The sequence below is a fragment of the Pleurodeles waltl genome, chromosome 4_2, assembly GCF_031143425.1.
Source record: "Pleurodeles waltl isolate 20211129_DDA chromosome 4_2, aPleWal1.hap1.20221129, whole genome shotgun sequence".
Lineage (NCBI taxonomy): Eukaryota > Metazoa > Chordata > Amphibia > Caudata > Salamandridae > Pleurodeles > Pleurodeles waltl.
In genome coordinates, this window is record NC_090443.1 from 549208875 (window position 1) to 549225426 (window position 16552).

Genomic DNA, 16552 nt, shown 5'->3' on the forward strand with positions numbered 1-16552 from the left:
ATTTGTTTTTCACTATTGCAAGGCCTATCTCTCCCATAGGTTAACATGGGGATTGCCTTGAAATATCTTTTAAATGCAATTTCCCATAGGGAGTAGATAGAGCTATGGAGTTTGGGGTCTCTGAATTCACAATAAAAAAATACATCTTTTGGTGCAGTTGGTTTTCGAATTGTAGGTTTAAAAATGCCACTTTTAAAAAGTGGGCATTTTCTTGCTTAACTGTTCTGTGCCTCTGCCTGTCTATGGAATACATGTCTGGGGCAGGTTGACAGTTGGGCTATTTGTGAATTCACTCTAGACAGTCACACAAAGGGAGCTAAGGTTTGCCCTGCAAATCCTGATGGGTCTTCTTGAGACAGATTGGTGGGAGGAGCTGACACTTGCACCTGAATAGGACTGTGCGTGTCCTTGCACAAAGCAGTCTCCACCCCCCTGGAGTGTGTATGGTGCCAGGGCAGGGAAAGGCAGGGCCATGTGCACTACAAAGACTTCTCTTGCATGTTTGCCTACTTCAGAGACAGAAATGGTTTATAAGCCCTGGGCCTCTGACACCACAAAGCTAGAATCCTTCTGGACTAAGGACATTCTGCCAGGAAGAAGAGCTGGATGCTGTAGGATGGACTGCCACTCTGCCTGTTGCTTTGTTGTGCTGGCCTGCTGCTTGTTGCTTCTGTCCTGGGGGTGAAAGGTCTAGACTTGGCCTTCTACGCCGTGTTTCCAAAGGTTCCCAAAGGGCTTTGAATGAACTTGTCTCCTGTTAAGAAGTCTCAGGGACATCAAAGACAAAGAGTGTCTGGGCTCTCTTGCTGAGAATCCTGACTTTCCAAGTGGTGTAATAGCCAGTTCCTGGGCCCTTAAACGTGAGCTCTGGTGCAACCAAGAAGAAATTAAGCACATCAACTGCAGAGTGACTTCGGAACCGGTGCTGCTCTCAAAATCAGTTCTGCCTGCACCGAAGACATGGTCCCACTGAGTGCAACAACTGCAACCTGCAATACAGGCTCGACGCTGCCACAGCACCTCTGAACTCCTGCCACAGCGTAAGTCCTAAGTGCAGTGTCACCAACCTCTGTGACAACCGACTCTACCGCAGCACCTGTGGCCTTGTGGTGTTTTTCATGACACCACAAAGTCGATGCCTTGGATCTTGACCTGCTGGATTCAACGACCCTGCTTTGTCGTAAGGAACCGACGCCTCACCACCAATGCTACATAACCACTCCCCCGCAACTGTAAGGAACTGATGCCTCACCTTCCCCGCCTAGCAGTAAGGAACCGACGCCTTACCTCCCCAGTAGCAGTAAGGAACTGATGCAGCACTGGCTCCAGCGATGCCTTACCTCCCCGACTCTGTGCAAAGTCTTTGTCTCCTTATCATTTTCCAAGGTACTGTACCTGGGGTCCATGCAACTTCATGACCAGCCCCGCAGTCCCTTGCGAGTGGCGTTGAACTGTTGGAAGTGACTCCGTCAAGATGCCGTGATAGCCTGAGTTTGAGCTATTGTGTTTAAAAGCGCTATACTAAGGGTTAATCTTTGAAATTTTTTATCTTCACTTGTGTATTTTGGATTTTGTGGTTTTGGTCTTGTTTTACTCAGGTAAATATTGGCTATTTTCCTAAACTGGTGTGGAGTACTTTTGTGGTGTTTTCATTGTGCTACTGTGTGTGTGTGTACAAATACTTTACACATTGCTTCCGAGATAAGCCAGACTGCTTGAGCCAAGCTACCAAGGGGGTGAGCTGGGGTTATCTTAGCTGTCTGACTCCCTTACCCTAACTAGAGTGAGGGTCCCTACTTGGACAGGGTGCAAACCACTTCTAACTAGAGACCCTGTTTCTAACAGAGGGCAAGTGAGAATAAAGGAGGAATGTGAGTTGGAGCCAGTGAAATGGGAATGGGAGCAACATCACATGTAAGAAACAAAGAGAGAAAAACAAGAAAACAGAGAGAAGAAATGAGATATTCAGAAGTGAAAGAGGTCAAAGAAGGTGGCAGAGAAAGCTGTAGAAGGAAGATAAATGAAGGGAAAGAAAAAGAAGACGGTAAAGGGAAGAAAGAGGTCATGAACAAGGGGGGAAAGAAAGAGAATATTTGAAAGGAACAATGTGAGACCGAAATATAGAAGGAGAATGGATGAAATATAAAGAGGGGAAACATTAGGCCTAGGGCAAAGAAAAGTAACAAGTGAGGCTGAAAAAGACAAGTGAGAAGGGGAGAGATATACAAAAAACACAAAAGAGAGAGGACTGAGAAAGAAAAGTTGGGATGCTTGTAAAAAGGTGCTGAAAACATCACAAAGGGAAGCTGGGAATGAAAGGGGAGAGGGAAAGAGTGGGTGAAACAGACTGCAATAATACTACCCAGCTAAGGACCTGCACATCTAATGTTTTTTCACATATGGGCCTATGATGTTAAAGGAAGCAACAGGATATAGGTACGGATTTTGGAATTTGAACTGGTATCCTTTCCCCCACATGAATTATGCTGCTTGATGTTTTCAGAAGTGGGCCTGGGAGAGGGCAAGTCTCAAAAAATCTGCAAAATGTTATAAGACCTGCAGGTCTAGTTACTGAATAATCTGCTTCACCCAATTGTAATGGGTTTGACCCATAATCTTGTCTCAAATTGTGTGGTCCTAGACAAATATTTTATTTCATTAAGTTGCCATCTTCTTCATTTTCACATACAAGAGCACCTCCAAATCGATAAGTTCACAATGCCTGCTGTAGCAAAAGCTCTTTTGTTTAATTTAATAGACTAAACATTTGCTCCATGTATAATAAAAAATGTAGCCCACATATAGGAAAAACATGACCCCTGACTTGTGTCTTAGGGCCATATGTACGAAAGCTTTTTCCCATAGACACAGAATGGGTAAAATCCTTTGGTACATCTGGCCCTTAGTTCACTAATAGCATTTTCACCAGGGCAGAAGCAGGAATGTTTCTTAGTTCATATTTGAAAACTCTCAGTTTTAATAAATGTATTACTAAAGCATGATGTGCTAGTGCACTATCATTTACATGCAGACATTTTCCATTTGAAATGGCCACAACGTTTCATACTGACATGCAGTTTTACTGATAAAACTATATAGCAACAAACAATAATGTGTGAAAATCAGGTTTCAGCAAATAGTTATCATCCGCATACCACAAAGTAAGGCATTCTGATTTGTTTTGATCCTATTACAATATTACTGTCCATTTCACTTCAGAATTACAAAAAAGAGCTACTGAACTACTAATTATATATTTTGAAATATTTGCACAGTTCATTTACAGCTTAGTTGTATACTCAGAACTATTGTCAGATGGTTTACTTTACAAAATTGTCTAACTTTACAGTCAAAGAATTAAAAGTAAACAGCAGTCTCCATGGTAAAATAAGCAGCAACTTGTAAGAAGACATAAGCTGACATTTGACCTCTCTCTTTAAACACAGAGCAAATGTGAAAAGCCAAAAACAAAATTTAAAGGCATCTTTATTGCTCAATAACTTTCTGAATGAACAGCAGCACCCCTGTCCTTTGGCAGCCCTCTCTTGCCAGACTGGGCCAGTTGGCCTTAAAACTAGCTTGCCCTGATAAAATCTGACTTACCAAAGCAAGTGAGCGAGTAGATTTCTTAAAGCCAGGCAGGTGGGGGCCGGGGGACTAGCAGGAGGGGGCATTCCTTTTTATGGGTGAGACCAAAGTGCTCCGTCCATTCTGTAATCTCTCTTTGAGCTTCAAACCACACCCATGCCACGTCAGTCACTTACATTGGTTGGTGGGCTTGCCTTTTAAAATCTGCTTGCTTTTATTTGGGAAAAGGCATGCATACGTCATGCCTTTTCCGGTGTTTAGCCCACCTATACAGCACCGGTAAAGTACTAAAAACATACGAGGCTCGATATTTTCAGCCTGGAGTCCGGACTACTTTATCTGTTTATTTTCCACGCAACACAATTGCGCTGCATTTTACATAGCGTGATTGCACTGCGTTTTTTTTTGCTTTACAAGGCTAATAGCTCTAACTCAAACAAATGTGAGAACCGTTGCATTGAAAATGCTTGTTTATCTGAGGTAGACACAACTATTTTCTCAACCATTTCCTACCGCATCATTTGTAACACCCATATTCTGCAGAGTGAGAGCAGCAGTGTCACTGCCCACATTCAGGTACCCCCAAAACTTTCAATAGGTACATTAGAACTCATCATCCAAAGACGATGCCGCTGAAATGGATAATGGAGGACAACTCTACAAATGTCTAGGCAGCACTCACCAAGAACGCAATAATTTGTAGCGAATGAGATTAAACATCATCTTAGTGAAAATTGATTCCTAGATAAAATCAATACATGATTATGAAGGTCTTTAAGAACTCAGTGGTGGTCTGGAGGGAGAAAAATAACTGCATTTTTGTGTAGAGCATTACTCTTTGTGAGTCAAAAGTTTCACAACTTTTAGAGCGGGACAGGTACTGAGCTCCACTGCAGGTGCTTGTTTCAGTCTGAGATGAGTGGGGAAATAAAGAGAGGGACAGTAATTGCCCTTATGCACAACAGTTTGTCTCAATTGTCCCCAGCACTGGAAAGCCTTTACCAAGCCTTACACTGCAACCCTTTTTTGAAGTAAAATGCTGCTTTCTCCCCAAGCTCCCGTGGTCAAACCTGTTGTTTTAAACCATAGTTGTGGGCCCAGTGGGCCCTGCAGTGCGCTCTGAACCCAGGCTCTGGAGAGGCAACTGAGCAGAGCAGAAGATTGCACACTATTGCCTTGATCTGGCACACACCGAGAAACTAGTCTGTCCATAACAGTGGTCAAACTACCAAGATCCAACAAAGCAAACAAACATGAGCTAGCCTGAGGCCAACTTGTTTGAGTTACGCTGGATTATCATTGATCTGTGTGCAAACCTCGGCCCTATTCCCTTATTTGTGCGCAGGAGACTATTTACCATGTCATTTCGTATCACCATTTGCACACCTTCCAATTGTCCTTCAAAGGGCACTTTTCCATGGATGCTAGATAAGTGCACTAGCAGACAGTGGTTTAAGGACATGGGGGAAAATATGTGTAACAAAATCCTGTACTTCACACAGTAGGCAACTGTGTCCAGTAAATAGCAGGTAGTGGGGGGGGTCACTGACATTTCTGTTATTGTATCCAAACATATAAGACAACAATGGGCCTACGGCTAAAACAAGCTAGACCTAGTGGCTTTGCCAATGCTTCCAGCAGCATGAAAAAAATGAGTAACAACAATGCCTTGTTGTGAATAATTAATCTTGAAATGCTTCAATTTTGAAAATATGGCTCTATGAATTAAACATTACTATGTTCTGTGGAAGGGGCATTGCCTCACTCATTCCCATTTCCCCTGTACACCACTTTTCTCTGCAGTCTTTCAACCTGTTATTAGACTTCAACAAACGTTTTCCGTCACATCTTTTGTTAAATCCTTTTTCTGCATATCTCACACGGCATCTCTTTCCTCTTCAGCAATGTCTTTTCACTCTCTCCTTCTGTACGTACACGATCCACGCACCCACCTGCATGCACTGCCTTTTGTTTTCCTTTGGTGCTCTCCATAAATCTACGGCCGTGTACTTCTTTCACACTTTCCAACGTGTACAATTAGCACATATGTACATTCCGGAAGTGATTTAAACATTGGCACATATGTGACCATCTCTTTGCCGAGAGCATTGGACGTGCATGTAGCTTGAATACCTTTATGGCCTACTTGCGCTGTCAGAATCGTGAGCTGCGTTCAGCCTGCCCGCCCTAGCTGTTACCCAGACACCTGAAGATGACTCACTTCCAAGTATGTACTACACAAAAGCCAGCTGCTGCATGAAAAAAACAACAGAAATATAGAATCTGGAAAAAGCTAATATCTTTAGAGAATGCTGTGGGCAAGGTGGAGTAAAACGTGAACTGTGAACGGGAACTGCATCTTTGACATTAATTACCTTACAGGTTGTTACGGTCACTATTGAGAAATCAATAAATCCCGTCTTTTGCCTCTAAAGATAATGATATGAAAATAGGGCCTAATAGGGACCCATTTCAATATCGTCCCACTTAACGCCTTGCTAGCAGGACCCAGGCACACAACAAGGGACGCCATGTACTGCAACATGTTCCTTGCTCTTACACCCAGGCCTCTTGCACTGTGTGCAGCACGGGCCCCTAGTCTGAACAGAGGTGAATGTAATCACAGAGACCAACCCAATGAGCCCACACGGGCCTCGGTATGCCTACAATAATCATCACAATGGCCCTGGGGGACTCCTTCAGATGCTGGTACCTGCACTAACTGAACTGGAGGTACCCCGATTAAAACGATCTATTCAATTCTTGTAATTAATACAAAGTACGGGCCTTCTTTATGCAGGCCGCAATCTTTGTATGCATTTCAAAACATCAAGCAGGTTAAGAACATAAGTTTGTCATATAACTTCACAAAGTGCAGGTAACACAGTGAAAGTGAAGTGCATGCGTGGTTATATACAGCTAAAAGGCAGCACTAGATACTAATCCCCGGTCCTCCCTATATAGACAAGTAGAATCCTGTTTGAAATCACAGATCTATTAAGCACCACTTCTGTCTATTCATGTACACAGTTAAAAGGCAGCATTGGGCAGTAATCCCCGGTCTTCTCTGCATAGACAAGCAGAATCATGCATTGAAAGAAGTGGTACTTACTGGAACGTTTTAATCAGGGTACCTCCAACTGCGTGAGTGCAAGTACCAGCAAATGAAAGAGTCCCATGGGACCACTGTGCTTATTATCTGAACAGAGGTATACATGTGTTGAGGCAAAAGGGGCAGCTTTATGTGTGCATGCTTGGGCATTCCTTTTAAAAGTAACGTGCCTGCCAGTCATGCACATTACACTAAAAAATCAAGTAACTGAGCATTTCGGTAGAACATTTTATATTTTCCTTCTTACCACTCATATGTTACTGTCCGACTGGAGAGCTAGCCTGGCGTCAGGGACGTGCCCCTGCTGTGAGTGTCTCCTCATCAGGCTCAATTACGCATTCTACTGCACATTACTCCTTTAAACGTCATTAAATGTTATAACTGATCCACCTCAAAGCTGAAGTGAGAGCCCCCCCAAAAGTGAATGCTAATCCAACCTGAAGGCACCATTAAAAATTATACTGTATAAAGGTGTTAATGTGACAACAAGAATACATATTTTGTTTTAAAAAAAAGCAGAAAATCTAGGCCCAGTATTCAATATGAGGCAATTTCAGCTCTGCATTTTCCAGCATGAGAACGAGCACTATCCTGTAGTTCCCAACCTTTTGATTTCTGTGGACCCCCACTTTAACATTAATGGAACCCAGGGACCCCCAATGAATCATCATGGGAATCCGGGGACCCCCGCCTGAGTCATTACTGGAAGCTGGGGACCGAATTTGTCAATATTTGTCAATATTTTGTAATTTTCCAGGCTCTCGCGGACCCCCTGAGAAGGCTTAGCGGACCCCCAGGGGTCCCTGGACCACAGGTTGGGAACCACTGGTGTACACATGTATTCGGACTTGTAACCACTAAATTCTCTGCATGTAAAAAAACAACTTTGTTTACTGATTCGACCAAGGCATTATGGGCATTTCTGACAGCAAGACATTCAAACGCGCAGGAAAGGGATTCAACTTTATGCTGAAACACAGACTTCCTGGATGATTTAATTCTATGTGTTCTTCCTGACACACAGCCTACTGCGTGAGTGTCAGCAGGGTGGCGCGGACCGCCAGGGCTCGGTGCAGAGACACAGCTTCAGAGCCCGGGTGGGGCACACGCCATGCTCCAGCTTCAATAGTGGGTCTGGACACCATAAATGCTGACGGCAACTTCAGCAGGACTGCCCTCTGCTCGCTGGCAGCAACATTTAAAGTGCGCACTTAGCTAAGAGGCCCCGACCGCCACCATGCCCATACTCGCACATGCCTACAAGTAACTGCGTGTTGCAAGTCCGCACCGCGGCGACGCCATACTCTTGCTGGCGCACCAGCTGCCTTACGAGTTCAAGGTTATCTCACACAACAACTTTTATTCATGGCGATTTTTTATTTATGGCACAAAATGCACGGTATTTTAATGTGGTCAATAAACTTACTGGTGTTGTCACAAATGTCAGTTGGAGCAAGGGGGTCGCAAGCAAATCGCCAGGGGTCGCAAGAGGCTGCTTAGGGGTCGCAACCCCCTGCAAACCCCTAATTGACGACCATGAATCCACCGTTTAAGGTCTAACAATGCTTTCAACAATAAATAAGCCAAGCCTACTGTCTTTGTCACAATGTTTTATTATAACATGATCAGACTTATGGCTTCAGACATAACTTTTATTAGTGAAGCAATTAAGCATGTTCCCTTTATCACTGGTTTGTTACTATAACCAACTCAGGCCAACTTTTTGAGCATGAGCTTTCCAATGAAGCAATCATCAGGCGTAAAGTCAAAATATTAGAAATGTAAACAACATTAGAGTTGGCAAAGCAAAATACTAGGTCTCTAAGAAGGTTTAACTAGGATCATCACAGTACAATCTTTCCTCCTGCTTTGTCAGAGGGAGCAACCAACACTAAAACCTCTGCCTACTACAGTAAACTGTGAGATACCATGTAACAAAATACCTAATTTCAAATTTTAATACAGTAATAACAATCCAACCTTGAATGCCTATTAACCTTAACATATCCTTTTCTCAATAAATAAGTTAGGCCCACTGACTTTATTGTTACTTTTCAAAATTAACAAATCATTGGTCATTCATAATTAACAATCATTGGTCATTTGCTTGTCACTACAAACAACAAAGCCCTGCTGTATTGTGCAAATGTTTGAGCAAAACGTTTCACACAATTACCAGGACACTTGTAATCGGTTCTTAGAATCATAATTTTTGTTTTGGCAACGGGAAAAAGTTACCCAGTTCACAGCAGATTCTAACATGGCCACCCAGCTTGTTAGAACGGTACATCAAAAGGCTGTCAGATACTTTGGTGCATGCATACTCACGCGCACACATACATCATGATATAGGCCTGCATCACAATGCATGGCATCCATTTTGGAATGGGTTTTCTTTAATAGGAAACCCATTCCAAGACTACTGGCCATGCGTGCACATGTCTTGACGCATGTTATTTACATGCCTAAGCCAACAAGCATTTTCCAAGCTTACAGTTCGGTCATTTGAAGTCAAGACCTACTAGCTTTGACAATGCTTGTCCTTCGCGGTTTTCTTCTTGTCTTTTTGTACAACCTATGCTCTCTCTGCTGTTAAGGTTGTGGTAGAAATAGAAGTACTAAACAAACACTGAGAGAATGGTAGCGGATCAGTCTATATAGTATCAGGGATGTGGTATGTAGGGACCTGTCTTCCATGCAAGAGGCTTTAAGGTGCAGCAATGAAAGTTCCAGTTGGAATTTTGGAAAACAACTGTGCGGGTCTATAGCAAGCTGCCTCTGTATATACCATATCTATAGTGAGATATAGTGTGCACAGAGTCCAGGGGTTCCCCAGACGCTTAACAGAGGCTAAAACAGATAATACTAATGGTCTCTTTGTGGTAGTGTTCTCGAGAAGTTAGGCTTATCGGAGGGTAGTGCAAAGCATTTGTTGTACACACACAGACAATAGAAGAAGCACACCCTCAATGATGTAACTCCAGACCAATGGGTTTTATGTATCAAAAATATATTTTCTTAATTTATTTTTAGAACCACAAGATCCAAGTTGCATGTAAGTACTTCAAAAGATTCGTATTTCACACAGGTATCAACAGTACTTTGTTTGAAAAACGTAAGTAATACAGCTTTTGAATTATTGGAAATCATTTGTTTTATAAATGGACACAGTACAATTTTCAGACACAGTTCCTGGGGGGAATAAATGTTAGGTTGGTTTACAGGTAAGTACAACACTTATAGTTTCAGTCTCTGGGTTTTAGGAAGTCCACTGGTAGGCGTTCAAGTTAACCCCAAACACCCACCACCAGCAACACGGGCCAGTTGGGTGCAGAGGTCAAAGTTGAGCAAATTTAACGTGGGCTACTACGAGACAGGGGGTACTCGGAATCAGGCCTGCCTGCAAGTAAGTACCCGTAGCTCGGAGGGCAGACCAGGGGGGTTTGAAAGAGCACTCGAGGAGCCACAAGTATGCACCAAACACACACCCTCAGCGAACCAGGGGCGGCTGGGTGCTGGGTTGAAACAGGACATCAGGTTTCCAATGCTGGTCTATGAGGAGACCCCGAGGGTCACTCAGAGGCAGCAGGTGAGGTGCAGAAGGATGTCCCGGGCACATCACGGTCAGACAAGGAGAAGGGCCGCCTGCTGAACGTTGGGGCACAAGGGTCGGTTTCTCCAAGGCCTGAGAGATGCGGGTGCAGTGTGTTTCTAGGCGTCGGATATCTTTGTCTGGAGCTTTTTGGTCAGGGGGGGTCTTCAGGATTACCCCTGTAGGAGTCATCATGGAGGGGGGTGGGAACTTGCTCGCAATCACCTCGGGACCCTCTCTTGCTGGATGGACCACCTAGACACGGGCTGTGGGCGTCGGCTTCACAGGGGTCAAAACTCACGCATCCGGAGTGAGGTGGAAGTCCTTGGTTGTAGATTTTCTTAGACAGAGCCGCTGTCCTCGCAAATTCTTGGTCCTTTTTGGGTGCAGGGCAGTCCTCTGGAGTTGGCAGAGGTCGTTGGTCCCGCTGGACGCATCGCTGGTCTTTTGCAGGTTTTTTGAAGCAGGAGACAGGGCGGTAGGGCTGGGGCCAAAGCAGTTGTTGTCTTCCTTCTTCTCTGCTGGGGGTTTCAGCTAAGCAGTCCTTCTTCCTCTTGTGGGTTGCCAGGTATATGGTGAGCTGGGTTCAGGGAGGCTCTTTAATTCTTGATTTAGGTGTGTTTTAGGGGTCAGAGGGCAGTTGTCAATGGCTACTGTCCATGAGGGTGGCTACACCCTCCTTGTGCCCACTCCTTTTGGGGAAAGGGGCACATTCCTATCCCTATTAGTCCCTGTCCTCCAAACCAAGATGCAGGATTCTGCAGGGAGGAGGTCACCTCAGCTCTGGACAGCTTAGGGGTGGTCCTGGCTGGGGTGGTCACTCCTCCCTGTTTTCCCTAATTTTCCTGCCGGACTTGCTGCCAAAAGAGGGGCTTTGGCCGGGTATCTCCACTAGCTGGAGTGCCCTGGGGCACTGTAACCTAAGGCTTAAGCCTTTGAGGCTCACCGCCAGATGTTACAGTTCCTGCGTGGGGTTGTATGAAGCACATCCACCCAGGACAGGCTTTGTTTCTGACCATAGAGTGCACAAAGGCACTCACCGCATATGGTCAGAAACTTGTCTGAAAGTGGCAGGCTGGCACAGACCGGTCAGCCCTACACTAGCAGTTTGGCTAACATACAGGGGGCATCTATAAGATGCACTTTATGTGCATTTTTCAATAAATCTCACACTGGCATCTGTGTGGTTTTATTTTGCTAAGACATTTGATACCAAACTTCCCAGTATTCAGTGAAGCCATTATAGAGCTGTGGAGTTCGTAATGACAAACTCCCAGACCATATACTCAGTATGACTACACTGCACTTACAATGTCTAAGAATGTGCTTAGACACTGTGGGAGCATATTGCTCATCCAGCAATGCCCTCACCTGTGCTATAGTGCACCCTGCCTTAGGGCTGTAAGGCCTGCTAGAGGGGTGACTTACCTATGCCACAGGCAGTGGTTTGTGGGCATGGCACCCTGAGAGGGGTGCCATGAAGACTTTGTCTTTTTCTCCCCACCAGCACACACAAGCTGCAAAGCAGTGTGCGTGAGCTGAGTGAGGGGTCACCCACAGTGGCATAAGACATGCTGCAGCCCTTAGAGCCCTTGCCTGGCCACAGGGCCCTTCGTACCATGGGTACCTTTTACAAGGGACTTAACTGTGTGCCAGGGCTGTGCCAATTGTAGAAACAAAGGTACAGTTTTAGGGAAAGAACACTGGTGCTGGGGCCTAGTTAGCAGGGTCCCAGCACACTTTCAATCAAAGTTGGCATTAACACTAGACAAAAAAGTGGGGGGAGAGGGGTAACCATGCCAACAGTGGCACTTTCCTACAGGGTCTGTCTATCATCCATTTTTTGTAATCAAAGACTCGCCCTCACAAGGTGGCATGTTTTGTCATAGGGTCACTCTTTGTTGAGGACATACGTCCAAAATGTCCTTGTTTAGGCTCTTGAGCACTGCCTAAATGTGATCTAAAATATTGTCTGTGATGTTAGACTTGTATGAGTGGGGTTTCAATAAACTAGACTTTACCCACCACTAGACAATTTTAAACGTAGGCTCCATTAGGATAACGTTATACAGCTCCAAGTGCGCACTCAATGTTTTAGATCACAAGTAGGCAGAGATCAACAGGAACGGACCTAGATGTTTAGAATTTATCTGGTGCGGTAATTATCGCTTGTTCCAAGTTCAGTCTGCTAAAATGGGGCCTAACATGTATAATTTGGTGCATTCCATTGGGCATTTTTCATCTACTAAAGTTTGACCTGCCGAGTTTTAACAGGAGAGGGAATTTACCTCAACTGGTAATCAAACTTATTACACCCGGTGACCACCAGGTATGATTACTTAAAATTGCGATTCCTCTGTTTTGCACAGGAATCACAATTTACCAAGGCACTTGTAATCAGTCACTTGAATCACATTTTTTATTTTGGCATTTCTGACACAGTATACTATAACAAAATGTAGTTCATTACAATTAAAAGTTTCATTTTGGTTTCGGAAATAATACAGTTCTAAACTGAATAAGGATCCACAACTTAGAACTGCAAAAGAGGAAGGTCTATGCAGGTGTCACTGAATCTGAACAATTAAGTGTCAGTGTCACAGAGACTGTGCTGATATCAACATAGCTATGCCATTGTTACTCTTAACAAACAAGCTTTTTGCACCTACCTGTGCTTAATGCAGCTTTGTGCCCTTCCTTTCCAGAGTGAGGATCTCGGTCTGTTTCCTGGTGAGGACCACTTTGCTCAGTCAGGCTTAGCATCTCCTTTACCAACACCCGGTTCCTCTCAACCCTTTCTGCCAGAGTCAGCATGCTGGCATTGCTACCACTGCTGGTGTTGCTTCCGATGCTGTCCCAACTATCTGCCCTCCACAGTCTTCCCTCTAAGCCGATGCTCCCTGAAGGATCGCTTCTTCGATCCTCCACGTTCCCCAGACTCTCTTTTATTTCCCTCAATTGGCTTTCTTCCGGGAATGGCAGTGGGTCATTGTCTTTGTTTGGTATAAGCCCAATGTGAGTTGGATTTCCTGAAGCATGTTTAGTTGAGGAGTATCCCTGTTGCTCCTGATTTGGAGTTCTCTCTGTGGCAGTCTTTGGGTACTTTGCACTTTGATTCTCCGAGAGATCTGTTTGTGGACACAAGTGGTTCTCAGAAGGATATTCTGGGAGATTAGCGCCAGTGTAATTGTTTGCACGAGGCATGGTTAAGGCATCACCTTCATGAGTCTCCACATCTTCTGTGGGGAGAAGAAGTGATTCTGTCAAATAAGTGCGAATTTGTGATTCTACCTTAACCACAGCATCTTCTCCTGATACCCCATCACCTGCTGGTGTTTGTACGACTTTCCCACATTGAACCTTAGGTTTCAGATGGCCGGTTTGCTCAATTGTGGCAATATCAGTCTGTTTTCCCAATGTCCTGTTTTCCTTTAAAGCTTTTACTTTGGACAGTAGCACAGAACTTTCCCCACCTGCAAGCTGGTGGCCTGCAGAGGACATCTTTTTCCCAGTTTTGTGGTGGTGTGCAGAAGGGTGACACTTAGACCAATCTAAAGGGCACTGGGGTGGGTGACAAGGAGTGTCAGGACTAGGACGGCATGTATATTGGTGACCAGGATAAGACCCTGGCAGAGGCTGGTTTTCTGGCATTGGATGTGGGGAATCCTCCACTCCAATACGGTCTGGCGGGCCCTTTGGTGGAGGGGAATATGCCTTAGTCTTAGGAAAGTCTGCTTTGTAATGCATTGCAGAATTTGTTTTTTGACTGGGATGCGGTGTTATGCAGTGACTTGGAGAAGAAGACTCTATCCTTGATCGATGTGCAGAGAAGTGTTTTAAAGGAGAAGCCTCAAGCTTAGGATGGTCTGCTGTGTGGTGCTTTGGAGATGAATGCTCAGGCGGGTCTGTTGTGCAGCTACTTGAAGAAAAGGGCTCTGACCTCGGCTTACCTGATGTGCGGTGCCTTGGAGAAGAAGAGTCAGGCCTAGGTTGATCTGCTGAGATATGCCTCGGAGGTGAATTCTCAGACTTAGGCTTTTCTTCAGAAAGGTGTTTTGGAGAATTGGTCATCAGCCTATGTTGGCCTACTGTGTGGTGTCTTGAAGAAGATGATTTAGTCCTAGGTCGGTCTGCAGGATGCTTCCTTGGAGAAGAAGGGCCAGACCTCGAAGTGTCTTTTGGGAAAGGAGATTCAGGCGTAGGCTGAACGTCAGGGTGCTCTCTAGGAGAAGAGTCAACTTTAGGGTGCTCAGCTGAATGAGGCCTTTGAGAAGAAGAATCATGCATAGGTCTGTCTATAGAGATGTGCCTTAGTAATGAGTCACGCTTGGGGCGGTCTGCCTTGTGATGCCTTGCAGAAGAATGGTCAGATCTTGGCAGGGTTTTCTGTTGGTCCCTTCGAGAAGATTCAAACTTGGGTTGGTCCACTGGGAGGCACCTTAAAGGAAAATCCTCATGCTTTGGCTGGTTCGCTGGACTACGCCTACTAGGAGAAGGCTTAAGACTAGGATGTTCTGCTGGGTGGTGCCTGGGAAAAGACAATTCTGTCCTAGGTAGGTCTTTTTTGTGGAGACTTTTAGAAGAGTTGGACCTAGATTGGTCGCCTGAACACTGTCCTTCGGCAGAGATGGGCCTAGGGTGATGTCCTGGGTGATGCCCTGTAGAAGAGTCAGGCTTGACACAGCCTACTGGGAGAAGCCTTGGAGAAGATTCAGATTCTGGATGGTTTGATGCACGGTCTCTCTCAAAAGGTGGTTCAGGCCTATCTCGATCAGTCAAGCTGTCTTGTGAAGGAGAAATCCTCACCCTTGAATGATCTACCATATGAGATTGTGCACAAGATGGATTCAGTTCTGGCTGCCCTGCAAAACAGTGCAGTAGAGATGATGCCTCTATCTTCAGACTCTGTGCAGGGGTCTCACATGTGGCAAAGGACACCAGCTTATGAAGATGGTGGTCTGAAGAGCAGTCTTCCTGTCCCTGCTGGTCACTGGGACATGATAGTGAAGAGCAGGTTTCTAGTTCTGAATCTGAGTGTATGCTGGGGAAGAGTTGTGAAGGGCAGACATTCTTTGAAGTGGTATTGAAGAGGTACTGTCTATCTGGCTGGCTGTTGTTCAGCCGCCCTGGACAGGGGGGCTCCCACTCTGACAAAGCTACTGGATGGTGTGGCACAGAGACAGGATCCAGTGCCACTGGGTGCACTGAGAATGACTTCAGTGAGGATTCCTCACCTTCTAAGAGACCTGCAGGGGTGCACTGTGGAGAGGGCTCCAGCTCTAGGTAGTCTACCGGAAAACATTTAGAAAACATATGTTCAGGCCCTGAAGGGTTTGCTGAGCACTGTTGTGGTGAGATGGTATCCTGGTGAAGCTCAGTGCCATGACTTGCATGAGTCAAGAAGAATTCTTGTTCATTCTGTGCACAATAATTTGCCAATAGAGAGCACACTTCCTGCCCATGAAGATCCTGTTGTGGAGAGGAGTCCTGCCCTGTGGGATCCACTGGGATATTCTGAGGAACAAAAGGTTGCTGTCCTGAATTTTCTTCTGGGGAATGCTGTACAGATGAATCATCCAAAGAACACTGTTTATCTGGACCCACAGTTTCTGTGCTTTCTGAGAAGCGTGTTGTCAAGAAAAAGCTTCTTATGCCAGCCTTTCCACCCTTAAATGCTTTCCTCTTCCACTTTAAAGGTCCATCCATCCGTGACTGTGAGGGCCCAGAAGACACAACTCCTAGCCCCCTGTGTGGATGAAGGAAAAAACAGAATTAAAAACAGGAAGTTAGAATATAATGCATACACAAGTAAGGTCACATTAGTAAAACCAATGAACATAAATAAAAGTAAAATAATAACATCGTGTGCATTAATACTGCTTCTTCCCCCATTTGTCTGCACAGAGTAAAGACAATATGCAAACACATGTATCCTTCTATCACACCGTATCCCAGACATGTCTGTTCTTTCTATGCCACTGTGCTTTGCATGGATTACAGAATCTACCCAGCATGTCACACTGCATGAAAGATAGAATATCTCCATACTTCAATATATCTCACTGAGCAGGGCAAGGAATACAGTCCCTTCCCTGGAACCTTTGCCTGTTCCATCTCACTCCAGACATTTGTACATCTTTCTTTCAAGTATAACATATCTTGTAATAAATAAAGTGTATTGCCACCTCATTGTATCCTGGTATAGCAAATACAAGAGGTCTGTTCTGTGTGACTTTGCAAAATAGTGTTGCCCAGCCCTG

At 44.9% G+C, this 16552-nt stretch overlaps 1 protein-coding gene across 2 annotated transcripts in view; it reads right to left on the minus strand.

The window, feature by feature from the left end:
- Positions 1 to 16552, minus strand: part of KIAA1614 (KIAA1614 ortholog) — a 248508-nt gene that overhangs the window by 130510 nt on the left and 101446 nt on the right. For both annotated transcript variants that reach the window (XM_069232075.1, XM_069232076.1), the window contains exon 2: positions 12962 to 16038. In XM_069232075.1, coding sequence (XP_069088176.1) covers positions 12962 to 16038 — 3077 coding nt within the window. The remainder of the gene's footprint in view (positions 1 to 12961; positions 16039 to 16552) is intronic.